Source organism: Bufo gargarizans, chromosome 1, assembly GCF_014858855.1.
Source record: "Bufo gargarizans isolate SCDJY-AF-19 chromosome 1, ASM1485885v1, whole genome shotgun sequence".
Classification (NCBI taxonomy): domain Eukaryota; kingdom Metazoa; phylum Chordata; class Amphibia; order Anura; family Bufonidae; genus Bufo; species Bufo gargarizans.
Genome location: NC_058080.1, coordinates 452,793,299 through 452,807,047, shown reverse-complemented (window position 1 = coordinate 452,807,047; position 13,749 = coordinate 452,793,299). Strand labels below are relative to the sequence as shown.

The 13,749-nt window shown below is 43.3% G+C and overlaps 1 protein-coding gene across 3 annotated transcripts in view; it reads left to right on the top strand.

Annotated features, from left to right (window-relative positions):
• SMARCA2 (SWI/SNF related, matrix associated, actin dependent regulator of chromatin, subfamily a, member 2) overlaps positions 1 to 13,749 on the top strand; it is a 299,308-nt gene that overhangs the window by 249,303 nt on the left and 36,256 nt on the right. For all 3 annotated transcript variants that reach the window (XM_044272604.1, XM_044272612.1, XM_044272595.1), the window contains exons 28-29: positions 248 to 466; positions 13,220 to 13,440. In XM_044272604.1, the coding sequence (XP_044128539.1) occupies positions 248 to 466; positions 13,220 to 13,440 (440 nt within the window). The remainder of the gene's footprint in view (positions 1 to 247; positions 467 to 13,219; positions 13,441 to 13,749) is intronic.

Genomic DNA, 13,749 nt, shown 5'->3' with positions numbered 1-13,749 from the left:
TGCTCAATTATATAGCAATCGATGGGCAAGAATTTTGATCTGAACTTATAGAAAAGTATTTTACTATCAGACTACAAGTTGGCGGATTCTACAATTATGATTTTGAGAACTATGAACTGATGCTTTAATCTGCCCTTCTATTTGTAAGTATATACTTTGGTAGCATTTTGAAAGGCTTGTTTACTTATACTTGTATCAGAACATATTTCTTGATCAGTATTTTACTAACCTAATATTTGCTCCCTAGCGAATGGATCTAGATAGACGCAGAGAGGATGCTCGAAATCCAAACCGCAAGCCACGTTTGATGGAAGAAGATGATCTTCCCTCCTGGATCATTAAAGATGACGCTGAAGTTGAACGTCTCACTTGTGAAGAGGAAGAGGAGAAAATATTTGGCAGAGGGTCACGCATGCGTAGGGATGTGGATTACAGCGATGCTCTTACAGATAAGCAGTGGCTTAGGGTAAGTTTCTATTAATGTAATCACAGGGCAGTAGAAATGCTGATTGAGAGGGCGATTGTTTAGTTGTCTTAATTTGCAAATTTTCACTGTTACCTACTGCCACTTATAACATTTACTCTAATTTATGCCTGAAACTGGTGTAAATTACAGTTCAAATCTACGGTAGCTCTTAACTGCCATAGACTTGGATTTCTGGCAGATTGCAAACGGATACGCCTCTTAATAAATTTTGCCCATTTTATGCCTTTGCGCTTTATACGATGACTGGCGTATGTAACACTAGTTTTAGTTTAATTTGCCCCTGTGATTCTGATGGGTAAAATGTCAGTCTGCTGCTTTTGGGTGAAAGTTTTCTTTGTGTATTTGAAGGGCACCTGTCGGATGATTTCTGCTGCCTTATCTGATAGCAGGGTATGATAGTGGGCGAGAAGCTGAGCACTGTGATGAGTGAAACCGAGTAAATCCCGATAGTACTCATAGTAGAGACAATAAAAATCCTGATTACTCCACACTCAGTCATTGGCAACTCTCCTTGTATCAGTGTGTGTACACAGAACGCTGCCAGTCGCTGTGTCTGGATGAGGTTGTCAGGACTCTCGCTGTTTCTACTAGGAGTCCTGTCCCCGTTTACTCTACTTTTTACTCTAAAATTCTGCTCTAAATTATATATATATATATATATATATCTCCGTCCATCTATCATAACATACTCTCTGCCTTAAACCTCATGCACATGGCCGTTCTTTTGGTCCGCATCCGAGCCGCAGTTTTTGCGGCTTGGATGCGGACCCATTCACTTTTAATGGGGCAGCAAAAGATGCGGACAGCACACAGTGGGCTTTCTGCATCCGTTGCTCCGTTCCGTGGCCCCGCAAAAAAAAAAAAAATAACATGTCCTATTCTTGTCCGTTTTTGCGGACAAGAATAGGCAGTTATATCAATGGCTGTCCGTGCCATCCGTGTTTTGCGGATCTGCAATTTGCGTACTGCAAAACACACAGCAGTCGTGTGCATGTAGCCTTAGGGTAGCAGAAATCAGCTGACCGTTTTTCCTGAGCTTGCTGCTGTATCACGGATGTAGACATGTCTGCTGTTGGTAGTTAAAAATGTGCCTGGCACAGTGCACCAGTTATCCTCCTGCATGGTCTTATTGTGGGGAACAACAAGTATGAATGTAGCTGTTTCTTCCTGTGATGGCCCCCTAGATCTGACACTTGAAGCCATCTGTAATTGAGCCTTCTCCTCTCAGGGCAAAAATACGTTAAGGCCCTCTTAATTTTGGAGTTCAGGTGTCAGTCACAGCCATTGCAAACGGTTGCAATAAAATGGAGCCTTAGGCTACATGCATACGACCGTATGTGTTTTGCGGATACGTCCGTATGGCATCTGTTTTTTTTTGTTTTTTTTTAGGATCCATTGTTCGTGTGCATGTAGCCTTAGGGTCCATTCACACGTCCGCAAAATGGGTCTGCATCCGTTCCGCAATTTTCAATGGGACCGGAATGTGCTGTCCGCATCCACATTTGTGGACAAAATAGAACATGTCCTATTCTTGTCCACAATTGCGGACAAGAAAAGGCATTTTCTATGAGACTGCCGGCCGTGTGCGGTCCGCAAAATGTGGAACGCCTCTTGCCGGTGTCCGTGTTTTGCGTATCCGCAAAACACATACAGATTTGTGAATGGACCCTTAAGGTAAAGTTCAAACTTCAGCAGTTATTGTGATCCAAAACCAGTAGTGAAGCCTTCTCCGAGATCAGGTGTAATGTAAAGATCTGCTCCTCTTCTGTGTTTTTGACACACACCTGGTTTTAGCTCACAATAACTGATGAAAATAACTGATTAAATAACTGAAGTGTGAACTTATCCTAATCCATATATAGAAAAACATTGGTTATTCTATGGGTCAGTCTGAAGAGCTCAGAGATTTCAAATGCATCATTGTCAGAGTGCCCCCTGTACCACAAGTTAGATTGTGAAATTTAGATCGCCTAAATATACCTTGGGCACCTGTAAGTGCAAAGTGGAAGCATCTACGAGTAAAGGCTTAGTCTCGTAATGGTAAAACACACACAAACCTAGTGTGTGGGCATCTGATGGAAGAAGTGGCGTTTGACATATTCCTGGAGAATGCTACCTACCAGAATGCATATTGTATACTTTTATATGTGGTAGCTAATGGTATGGGGGTGTATTTCAGAGTTTAAGCTGTGCTCATTATTTCCAGTGAAAGTTAATGTTATTCCTACAGCATACAAAGACATTTTAGACAATTGTACGCTTCCAACTTGGGGGGAACAGTTTGGGGAAGGCCCTTTTTTTTGTTCCAGCATGATGGTGCCCTAGTGTACAAAGCAAGGTCCTGAAACTGATGAGTGTGGAGGAACTCCAGTCACCTGACTTTTGAACCCCATCCAAACACCTTTGAGCTGAATTGCAGATGATAGTGATGGTATACTGATTGGAATCAGATGAATTACTGTGAACTGAAATAAATGACACCGATCCTAATCTGCAATACTGACTAGTGAGATAACTCGAAGGTCCTAGGATCCAGGGACAAGAAAATCAAAAACCAAACTCTACAAACGGTTAACAGATTTAGCAGGAAAATAACAACTCTAGCATCAATAAAGGCCAAATCTAGGCTAGGAGTAGGAATGTAAGGAACACTGAGCATTATGGATGCAAATGCACAATGCTCATGGTGCTATAATGCTATACCTAGCAAATAAAGAGCAAAATGCAAGAGCATTTAAAGGAAGAATAACCAGTCAGAAATTCTTCAATTTACCCAACATGACTAAGATGATTCTCTGACCAGAGATCGAGGGTAAGGCAGTTGCCCAAAACAATGTTCAATGGCAGAAGATCAGACAATAGGGAAATATACATACAGGTTCAGTATGGTATCCTGCAGCACATTTTCCCACAGATGTTGCAGCTTGGCCTGTAGATCCTGTGCACTCGTATTTTGCTGAAGCTGGTCCTATAAATCCTCGATTGGCGATTAATCTGGTGACCCAGCAGGCCAAGGAACTATTGCAATCCGGCTGAGACATTACAAGGAAACCCTTGCTGTGAGCGTGCAAGCATTATCCTGCTAAAGAAATGGTAGTTGAACGCACTGCTATGAGAAGCTACGCATGTGGCCGCAAAATGTCCTGCACATATTGCTGAACTGTTAATGACCCTCATGTCACTACTAGGGGTGACTGACTGTCGTATGCGATGGCTCTCCAAATCATCATACCAGTAGTTGGGGCAGTGTTTTACTAAACACCAAATGCAGGATTGAAGCACTCACCATGTGGCTTCCATACTAGAACCTGACTGTGATGGGATCCCAAACAGAACCTAGATTCATCACTACACATCACTGAAACTGTCAGAGATGTTCATGTTTATCGGCAGATCAAATGATCCTCTCGACTGATGGTCTGTGTGGGCCATCCGGAGCCTGTTCACTGTGTGTTTGTGCCTTTGCATAACCAGTGCTCCAAAAGCCTTCTAACAGATAGGTTAGAACATCTAGAAGTCGGGCAGTTTGTCATAATGACCATCTTACTTCTCTGTCCAATGACGTGCCTCCTCTCAAAGTCTGTAAAAATCTATTTGGGTGATCTCTTACCGTGAGGTACACTACCCAAAAGTAACCTCTGAGAGCCCTTTTATAGAGCAGTCGTTTTACGCCCTCTTGTGGCAAGACCCAGTGTCTAAGGCCTGTTTCACACTTGCGTTGTGGCGTTCTGGTTTTGAGATCCGGCAGAGGATCTCAAAACTGGGCCAACCCGAATCAGTTTTGCCCCCATTCATTGTCAAAACTGATCAGGATGCATTTTTTGACCAGCCACAAACTTCCGCAAGCTGCGGTATTGTATTTGGTCTGCGAAACGGAACAAACCGGGTCTAGCATGAAAATCATTGTAAGTCAATGATGGTGGATACATTTATTTATTTTTATTAGCAAAAAAATAAATAACGATCCGGTGCCATTGACTTACAATGATTTTCATACCGGCTCTGGTTTGTGCTTTAATACAACCGGAAGGGATGCATCCGGATGTATTAAATGGCACGGATCCGTTTAATTCCGTTACTTCCATTGTGGCATTCTGGTTTTATCAGACCACACCTGTAATCATTCACATAACTGCCTGCCGAGTACCGCAGCAATCTGACATTTCTATCTGGGTGTGTTATTTTAATTATTTTTCTGGTCAGTGAGTGTATTATTCATTTTGATTCTTGTCGTTTTGTTGGTTGACAGTTTTCAAAGAATGGGAGAGCGGCCCAGACAAGTCTGGTAGCAAAAAAATATATTTTTTCTGGTGCTTGCAGAAAATAAACAGGACAAGACAGAGCCAGCTAATATTTTACTATTGTTTTTCATCCATTCATTTATATACATGTTCTGCAGCACTGTACAGAGGTGGGGGCTCATTTATATTCCAAATTGCCCTATGTGTATATCTTTGGAATGTGGGAGGAAACTTGAGAACCCGGTTGAAATAAAAACACGAGGGGAACATACAAAACTCTGTGCAGATTCTGGATTTGAACCCAGGGCCCTGGCAGTGCTAACCCCTTAGCCCCCATGCTGTCATATTTCATTAAAAAAATAAGCGTGTTTGAGTAAAATCCTTCTACCAAGACTCACATTGTCACATTTTGTGACCATATCACATGCTTATATGAAATCCGAAATATATATGAACAAACTAACTGTTTGGATTGTTTCCTAGCAACAAGTAATACAGCCAGTAGGTGACTACTCATGAAGAACATCTTAGTCACCATTTACTATAGAGGCGAGGTATAGCTGTAGGCTATACCTATGTACTGATGTAGCATCAGCTTGTTTGCTACCTTCATTTCTCAGGGAAATACAGTATGTCTTCTCTATTGTGCAGGGGCAGAGATTTTATGTCTCTATTTATTGTAGGGGTGTGTAATGTTAGGTCCAAAAACACTGCTAATAAAGAGGACCTGTCACCACAAAATGCAGTGCAATCTGCAGGCAGCATGTGATAGAGCAGGAGGAGCAGAGCAGATTGATAGCTAATGTCATAAAACTTGTAATTTATATATTTATATCTCTCTAAGCTCAGTTGCATACCGGGCAGTCTTATCTGTGACTGACAGCCATCCTTCTATACACGTTTAGAGCGAGAATGCTATCAATCGCTGATAAGACGACCCACTTGGCTACTGCCCTCAAAGGAGCTGGGATTTAGGGTACCTTCACACAACCGTATTTATGCGTCTGCATACATGCCGCGGTTTTGCGTAACGTATGCAGACCCATTCATTTCAATGGGGCTGCAAAAGACGCGGACAGCACATCATCGTGCTGTCCACATCCATACTTCCGTTTCGCAGCCCCTCAAAAAAGAAAGAGCATGTCCTATTCTTGCCTGCAATTGCCGGTATCCGTGTTTTGAGGATCTGCAATTTGCTGACCACAATACACATACAGTCATGTGAATGTATCCTTAAATGTATAAAATTACAATTTTTACTGGATCTTTTCCCACAAAACTACTGTATGCATCAATCTGATCAGCTCTTTAACATGCAGGTTCCCTTTAAAGGGGTTGTCTCATCGTGGACAATGGGGGCATATCGCCAGGATATCCCCTTATTGTCTTATAGGTGCGGGTCCCACGGCTGGGACCTGCACCTATATCGAGAACGGAGCCCCGCAAGTGAAGGATGGCGCACCGCACATGCGCAACTGCCCTCCATTCATTTTCTATGAGGCCGGCAACCACCACCTTGCGGGGCTCCGTTCTCGATATAGCTGCAGGTCCCAGCGGTGAGACCCGCACCTATAAGACAATGGGTGCATATCCTAGCGATGTGCCCCCATTGTCCATGATGAGACAACCCCTTTAAGGTGCCCATACACCTTTTTAATAACCATTCGCTCGTTGAGCAGATGGCTCTCTGTACCGACATCCCAATAAACATGCATGCTTTGCTGACTGTCTAGGTGTTTTCATTGGAGAGAATGTGGCAAGCCACTGCCAAACACGCCCAATCAGTCTCTACTTCAACAGTGAAGAGCTCCCCATACACATTAGATTGTTAGCTGGCCCCTCTGAATGGATAAGGACCTGTTCAGAATGCATCAGTTTGGCTCCGTTGTGCCTCCTTTCCGCTCTGGAGGCGGACACCAAAACGCTGCAAGCAGCATTTTGGTGTCCACCAGACGATGCGAAACAAAATAGATCCGTCCTGACTTACAATGTAAGTCAATGGAGACGGATCCGTTTCCACTGACACAATATGGTGCAATTGAAAAGTGATCCGTCCCCCATTGACTTTTAATGTAAGTCAGGACGGCTCCGTTTTGACTTAGACTTTTTTTAAAACAATAATGCAAACGGATCCATTCTGAACGGATACAAGTGTTTGCATTATCGGTGTGGATCCGTCTGTGCAGATACAATAGATACAAGACGGATCCGCACCGAACGCAGGGGTGCAAGTAGCCTTATAGCGTTATTGATTCACGCCATTGAATTTTAGGAGGGGTCTGAGCATTGTGAGGCTGTCTGTCATTGTTGTGTTTTTTGATGCGTTGCATTTACACAATCCCATGACATTATGACGATTTCCTACTTTCAGCGTCGGCAGTGCGTAGGTCATGAAGGAAGTCATGTGTTGTGAGATGGGATGGTGGGTATATAAGGTGTGCGTTATGCACACATAACTCGTTGCTGTCATGGGTAAAAGGAGCAATTTAATAGCGTTGCAAAAAAGGGGTGAATGTTTGCTTTTGGGCCAAGGGTGGCAGTATTTCTGTTCAGTTTGTGAACGGTTTACATGCCGCTGTGGTGAAAGTGCATTGTAAGTGGACAAATGGCACCATTGTGAATAAGTGACATGGAAACTGCGCAGCACCACGTGCCATTGATGTGAGAGGCGGCCATCAGCTATAAAGGTGCGTGTAGGTCGACCAGCATGCTACAGTGGAGCAGCTCCCCGCCATCAGATGTCTAAAAACTGTTCAGCGATCTCTAGTGCATATGGGGCATATCTCTCGACTGATCTGGGTATGAATCCATCTTTGCAGATCACATACACCTATACATGATTGTTTTCCCTGGAGTGGATGGGATCTTCCAGCAATACAATGAGACATGTCACATGGCTTGAGATGTCCAACATTGGAAAAGTACTACTCTGGCCCCCTAATTCTCCAGACTTCACCCCAATTGAGCACTTGTGGGACCACTTCAATCGTCGTGTTCGAACTATGGATCTTTCCCTATGCACCCTTCAGTAGAGGTGGGATGTACTGTGGTCAGCATGGGTCCAGATACATGTGACAACCTACCAAGACCTTATTGAGTCACTCTCACCCATCTAGCTGTGGTCCATGCTGCACATGGTGGTTATTCTGGATATTAGGTTTGCTCTACAGGTTTTATTGAAAATGAGCCTGCATGCTAGAATGTATGACTGAATGTGTGATGGAGGCTCCTAATGAAGCCCCTATGGGATAAGAGACTTTACATGTGTCTTCATATGGCACCATATTATGGCGATATTATATCCCTGAAAATTGCTGCCTAGTAGGGTATCCGCTCTGTATAAGGTACTGTAGTACCCCCCTAGACTTCTATGGGTGCGTCATGACAGCACTATACAATTTGGTCATTGTACACACTCGGGTTTATTCTTCACACTATGCCATTAATGTGATTAAACCCAGATCTGCTTAAATGTAATTAAGATGTCAATAATTCTGACTTAATAGCACCATTTTTTTTCCATGGTAAAACTGCATTGTGCATTTCACCTACTGGCCGTATTTTTGGTGTTGCTATGGCAACACCGCCTAATCGTATATGCATGTGTAGGGCTGGGTTTACGGCTAGTGGCAGATCTTCTCTTTTGACCTGCAGCAGTGTTTGCTCTGATCAGCTCACTACTGCTGGATAGCAGCATTTATTTTGCTTCCACGTGAGCAGTTTTTTCTGTAAAAAACCATTTCCAACCTAGAAATATGTCAGTGTGCAGATCTGTCTGGGTTTCCACACTTCAGTCCTGCAAAGGTGTGTCCTGATGATGGGAGTGATCCTGCATTGTGTTTACAGCCAGTCTGGCTCCTGTGCTAATGGCTAAACGTCTCGTGTGTGTGTGTGTGTGCACGTAGCCCTGTCTCGATTCACATTTTTCCAATCCGTTGAGAACTCTTCCTATGGGTTACTCCAGTTACGTGGAAAAACCACAATCTGCTGTGGACTGTTCTGCTGACACGTGTCCTTATATGTTGGGCATCCAGCATCTCTGCCATGTCCTCTTCTCATGTTTTGCAGGGTCAATCTGGCTCTGTAGCAAATGTCTGAGACTAGCAGACTGTAAGCTGAGCCAGCAATGGATCCCAGTCTGCCAGGGGTTAAGCTTTTTTTTTTTTTTTTTTCCTGTCCGCTCCTTGTGCCTCCCTTTCCATTCACCTCACTAAATGGAGAAGCCGATCAGCAGGAGAGGCGTCACCGTGCTCGAATAAGGTCTCGCTGCAGCACGTCACCAATCAGAAATGTGGGATCTGTCTTTGTGATTTATAATTGCCGTGCTGAAGATTTGGATGGGCATTCTCTGTTCTCTTTCTGTTTTGTTTCATGGCACCCCCAATCACTGAAAGTCTAGCCTTGTATAGTAAGTTGGCTTTTTAGAGTATTGTGTGCATAAATTCTCAATAGAAGCGAGGCTGCAGCCGTTTCCATTTTTCTGCGTACAATGAAAGCATGCATTTTAATGTAAAGGGAGGCTATCCTGCCAGCCATTCACTGTCTGCTAAAGAACGGCCAGAACGTTGCTGATGGGATGTTATTTTTTGTTTGTTTTGTTTTTTTGTGCAATTTTGTGTTTCCACAGCAAGCATGCAAACGGATAGGTTAAGCTGTAGCTATTAGCATGAAATAATCTGAGAGAGGAATGCCCCCTCCCCATTACCTTTTTTATCACATACTACAGCAAACTGTACCCTATATAGAAGATGTATTTTCCGTTACATGGCTACATCCTCTAATCTACATGTAATGTGCAGCAAAAAAAAAAAAAAAAGCAAGAAAGCAAAAAAAAAAATGTGTGTGTATATGTGTATCTATACATATATATATTTATATTTATTTTTCCATGAAGAATTTAGTCGGAGAATTGTACGGAGCTCATTCCGGAAGTATTTGCCAGTGTTTACCTTGGTGGCTGCCTAAAGTCTGCCTTACCTCCCAGTCCGTCCCTCGTGAATAGTAGGAACACTTGCCCCCGATGATAATCTCTTGCTTGTGCCTGGAATAATAAGGGTAAATCTGTCAATACTGAAGCCCTACTGTAGGAAGGAGGCTTTGGGCCTCCTGGCAGGTAGAATGAAGCAGCAGATTTCAGTATCCCTGTCCTGTATTACATACTGGGTGAAATAAAATGACTGCTATATGAAAACATAGCCTTTCCCCGACTCCCTCTCTTTTTTTTTTTTTTTTTTTTTCCTGATCAGCTGATGAAGAGACTAGCAGCTCGCTGCTTTGCTGGCTTGTTAATTTTGTCCCCACTAACAGTGATTTCCGATAGCCGGCCTGCTGATAGTGGTAAGGTAAATATCCTTTTTCCTTGTCGTCTCGTAGATGCAGTAGAACTTATATGACAGGCATGTGTAGGTGTGTAAAGCTGCTGATCTTCGCATTTCTGTTCAAGAAAGCGATAGCATTAACTGTTGACTGCCTTGTGTGCTGCATTTTAGGCTGTCAGACATCCACTGCTTGCTACATAGGCTGCCTCCTAATTGTTTGCTAGCTGCAGTATGATGGGTACTGCCCCCCCCCCCCCATAAATATTAATGCGAGCGTGTTTTCTTTATCTGATTCATTTTCCTTCCTTTAGTGTTCCTGTAAGTCGCCAGGTTTTTGAGCGTCCTTCATGGCGATTGTGTCTGAACGCTACGAGCATGATGGAAATTGACTTTTGATTATTAAGGCCTAGTCTGGAGCTGTCCCTTAGGATTTTCAGCGGTGGGCTTAGCTATTGTAAGGAGCCACAGAAAACGGATGTGCAGATCCCTTTGGCATACCTACATGCCAGGTTGAAGGCTTTTCTCTCCTGCTCCTATTCTCCTCATTGTGAATGGGATTCTGGTGACGTGAGCGTGTTTATTTGTGCTGCTTGTAAATATTGCCCATGGTTGATACTGTGGAAAGTGAAGGTAATTGCCCTTTGATTAGATTTCTTTTCAGCCGCCGTCTGAAGACTGCATAACAAGTGTCTATCTACATAATGCTGGTACAGATGTGCCAGGGCTGCTCTTTACGACACCTACATGACTGGTTGCTCACTGTGTGGAATGAGTGCCATGTGTGACTGTAAATCTCTGTATTCAGCTGGATACCTCTGGGGTAACCAGTGTAATGTGGACTTCCGAAGGTAGGCATCGCCAGTGGTTGTGCCCGTATTGTTCAGTCTTCGTTCTCGTGACCTTAATTGTTTCCTGGCATTAATTATGCCATATCAATAAATAAAGAGCCAAACTGTTACCATTTACAGTGATATCCTGAGCCAAATGAGTATAAGTGGCGTGTTCTGGATTCAGAAGAGAAATCATGTCGATGTCTGACCGATCCTCTGACTTGTTTGTTTTATTCAATAATTGCATTCCCGTGAAATGAAAATTCTGGAGCACCTTTTGTAATGTGTGGTTCTGTTGTTCCTCCTAGAAAAATGGCTGCACAGTTTGGCATTGGCAGCGCTGATTGGCTAGTGTCCGTGTGTAGCGTCACACCCAGTTCTCAATACAGTCCTGTGTTTCTAGGAGGAATAACCAAAACTGGACTAAGAAAAGATGCTCCACAATTTGGTTCAAGGGGAATGCAAGCATTTACAGACAGCCATGTCCTCTTAGTACTGTTCAAAGAGCACCATTAAAAAGCACCAGACATTTCACAGTTGTTTGTGGCAAACACGAAGCCTGGCGATAAGAGGAACCTCGCAATCAATTTTTGTAGCATCCTTGTCAGGTCCATGCGCCAGAAAATGAAATCTATGCCAGTAAACCACTGGTCCGTTCGGATGGAACGTGTGCCAGTTTTCTGCCACTTGCACCAACCTTTTGCAACTCTTCTACGCCAGAAAACTGAGATGGAAGACTCCTACTTTCCCCCTAAGAGTCTTTACACGGCCATGACCTGGCACGTAAGACCAGTGGTCTTTGATATGATTGATTGCCCACCCCATACAATTTGCCTATTGTCGACAGCACATACCCAGTTTACAAGAGGAGCTGTGCTGCTGACAAACCATTATTTAGCGAGTATTTGCTCATTTGTCAACTAATCATATTTAGATGTGCCGATGATCAGCAGGACAAATGTTCGTTCCTGACCATCGGCCCCTGTAAATGGACTTTAAGGGTATGTTCACACAGGATAGATTTCCTCAGGGTTGATTTGGTGCAGATTTGATTGGAGCAATAGCAAAGGGAATCCGCGGTGAAAGCCACCACTTTTCCGCAGCAGAGCACTGGATTTTATAGGGAAAAATCTGAATATTGAACCTGCACAGATTGTTTCTGCATTGTGTGAATGGGGTTTTAAAGAAGATCTGTCATCTTTCCTAACATGTCTGTGTTAGTAACTACTTGAATTCCCCATGTAGTAACGGTTCTTGAGCAGTCTGTTCTTATGACTCAATGTTGTGCCATTTCACTTATTCCTGCCAGAAGTTTATGAATGAGGTGCCAGCAGTTGGCAATAAAGATTCATCTGGGTGTTACTGGTTAGAGGCGTGTCCATGCACAGTCTACAACTGGCAGCAATATAATTGGGTAGTGTCCTGTTGGATCTTTAATGCTGATTGGTGGCAATTCATAAACGTCTAGCAGGAATAATAGAGGAATGACAGGCCATAAGGCAATATGAAGATGATTTAGAATTGTTAGGGGCTACAAGTAGTTTTTAAAACAGACATGTCAGGATAGGTGACAGGTGCTCTTTAAATACAGTGGGGTGAATTTATCAAACCGTGCACTCCAGAAATAGATTTATTTCTAGTGCCCTTTCTCCAGGGGACATGTCTTGTGTGTTGTAGTGGCAGTTGAAGGACGGAACAGCGTTTGTGCCTTCACCTCAGTGATGTGGACAGTGAAATTAGTAGTGCAAACAGCAGGTGCCGCTATACAGATGCATTTTATTGAATAGATCAGTAGCTATATTACATTTTTGACCCCTTTTGAGGGGTCACTGAGTTCTCAAGAAATGTCAGAGACATATCAAAAGTTTAGATCGGTGGGGATCTGAGTGTTGGGACTCGGACAGATCCCCAAACGAGACAAGAAGTCCTTGCATATTGGGTTCTCACCTCACTGCAGAGGACGGAGTTGAGGTGGGCCCATGGACTTCTATTGAGCCTGTCTCGTGCAGCGAGGAGAGCGCACGATATATGCATGTGCTTCTCACTCCTCTTTCTAGAGATCAGTGGGGATCTCCGCACTCAAGATTCCCACTGATCAAAACTTTTGATATGTCTCTATCGCGTGAAAAGATTTTTGAAATCTCAGTGACCCTTAAAAGTATTCAAAATGACGTTGCCTGTGTGGACTAAATTTATAAATGTTATGTGAATGTGGTCTAATCCCTGTTCCTTTGCCCATAGTGGTATGACTTCATTGATGAGTTTTACATTAACCTATCATATTCAGAATGCAAAAAGAAAAATCACGACTGCTCAGTTTTAGTAAAGTTTGTCTGTCACCAGGCTATCGAGGACGGAAATTTGGAGGAAATGGAAGAGGAAGTCCGGCTGAAAAAACGCAAGCGGCGAAGAAACGTGGACAAAGATGTTGTAAAAGATGATGGAGAAAAACGTGAGAAAAAAAGAAGAGGCCGTCCTCCAGCTGAAAAGTTATCCCCAAACCCACCTAAACTAACCAAACAGATGAATGCTATAGTTGACACCGTAATAAACTACAAGGACAGGTAAGCTAAATATCTTCACTTCTTAAGACAATATTTCCAGTAATATTTTGATTTATAGCACTAGTGTTGATACTGTAAGCGCATGATGAGCATAGGACCAGGAGAGCTAACTATCCAGGAAGGAGAGGATGGAAGAGGAACCAGGAGGAGCAAGGCTTCAGAGAGTGGCCTAACTGCTCATTTGAATATGGATATAAAGTTTTTCTCCAGAATGGAACAGTTTACGAAGTGAAAGGTATCATTCCATTTAGCAGAGCTAGCCCTACAAAGCACTGTGCCAGGTTTAACCGGTGGATGTAGTCTCTTTAA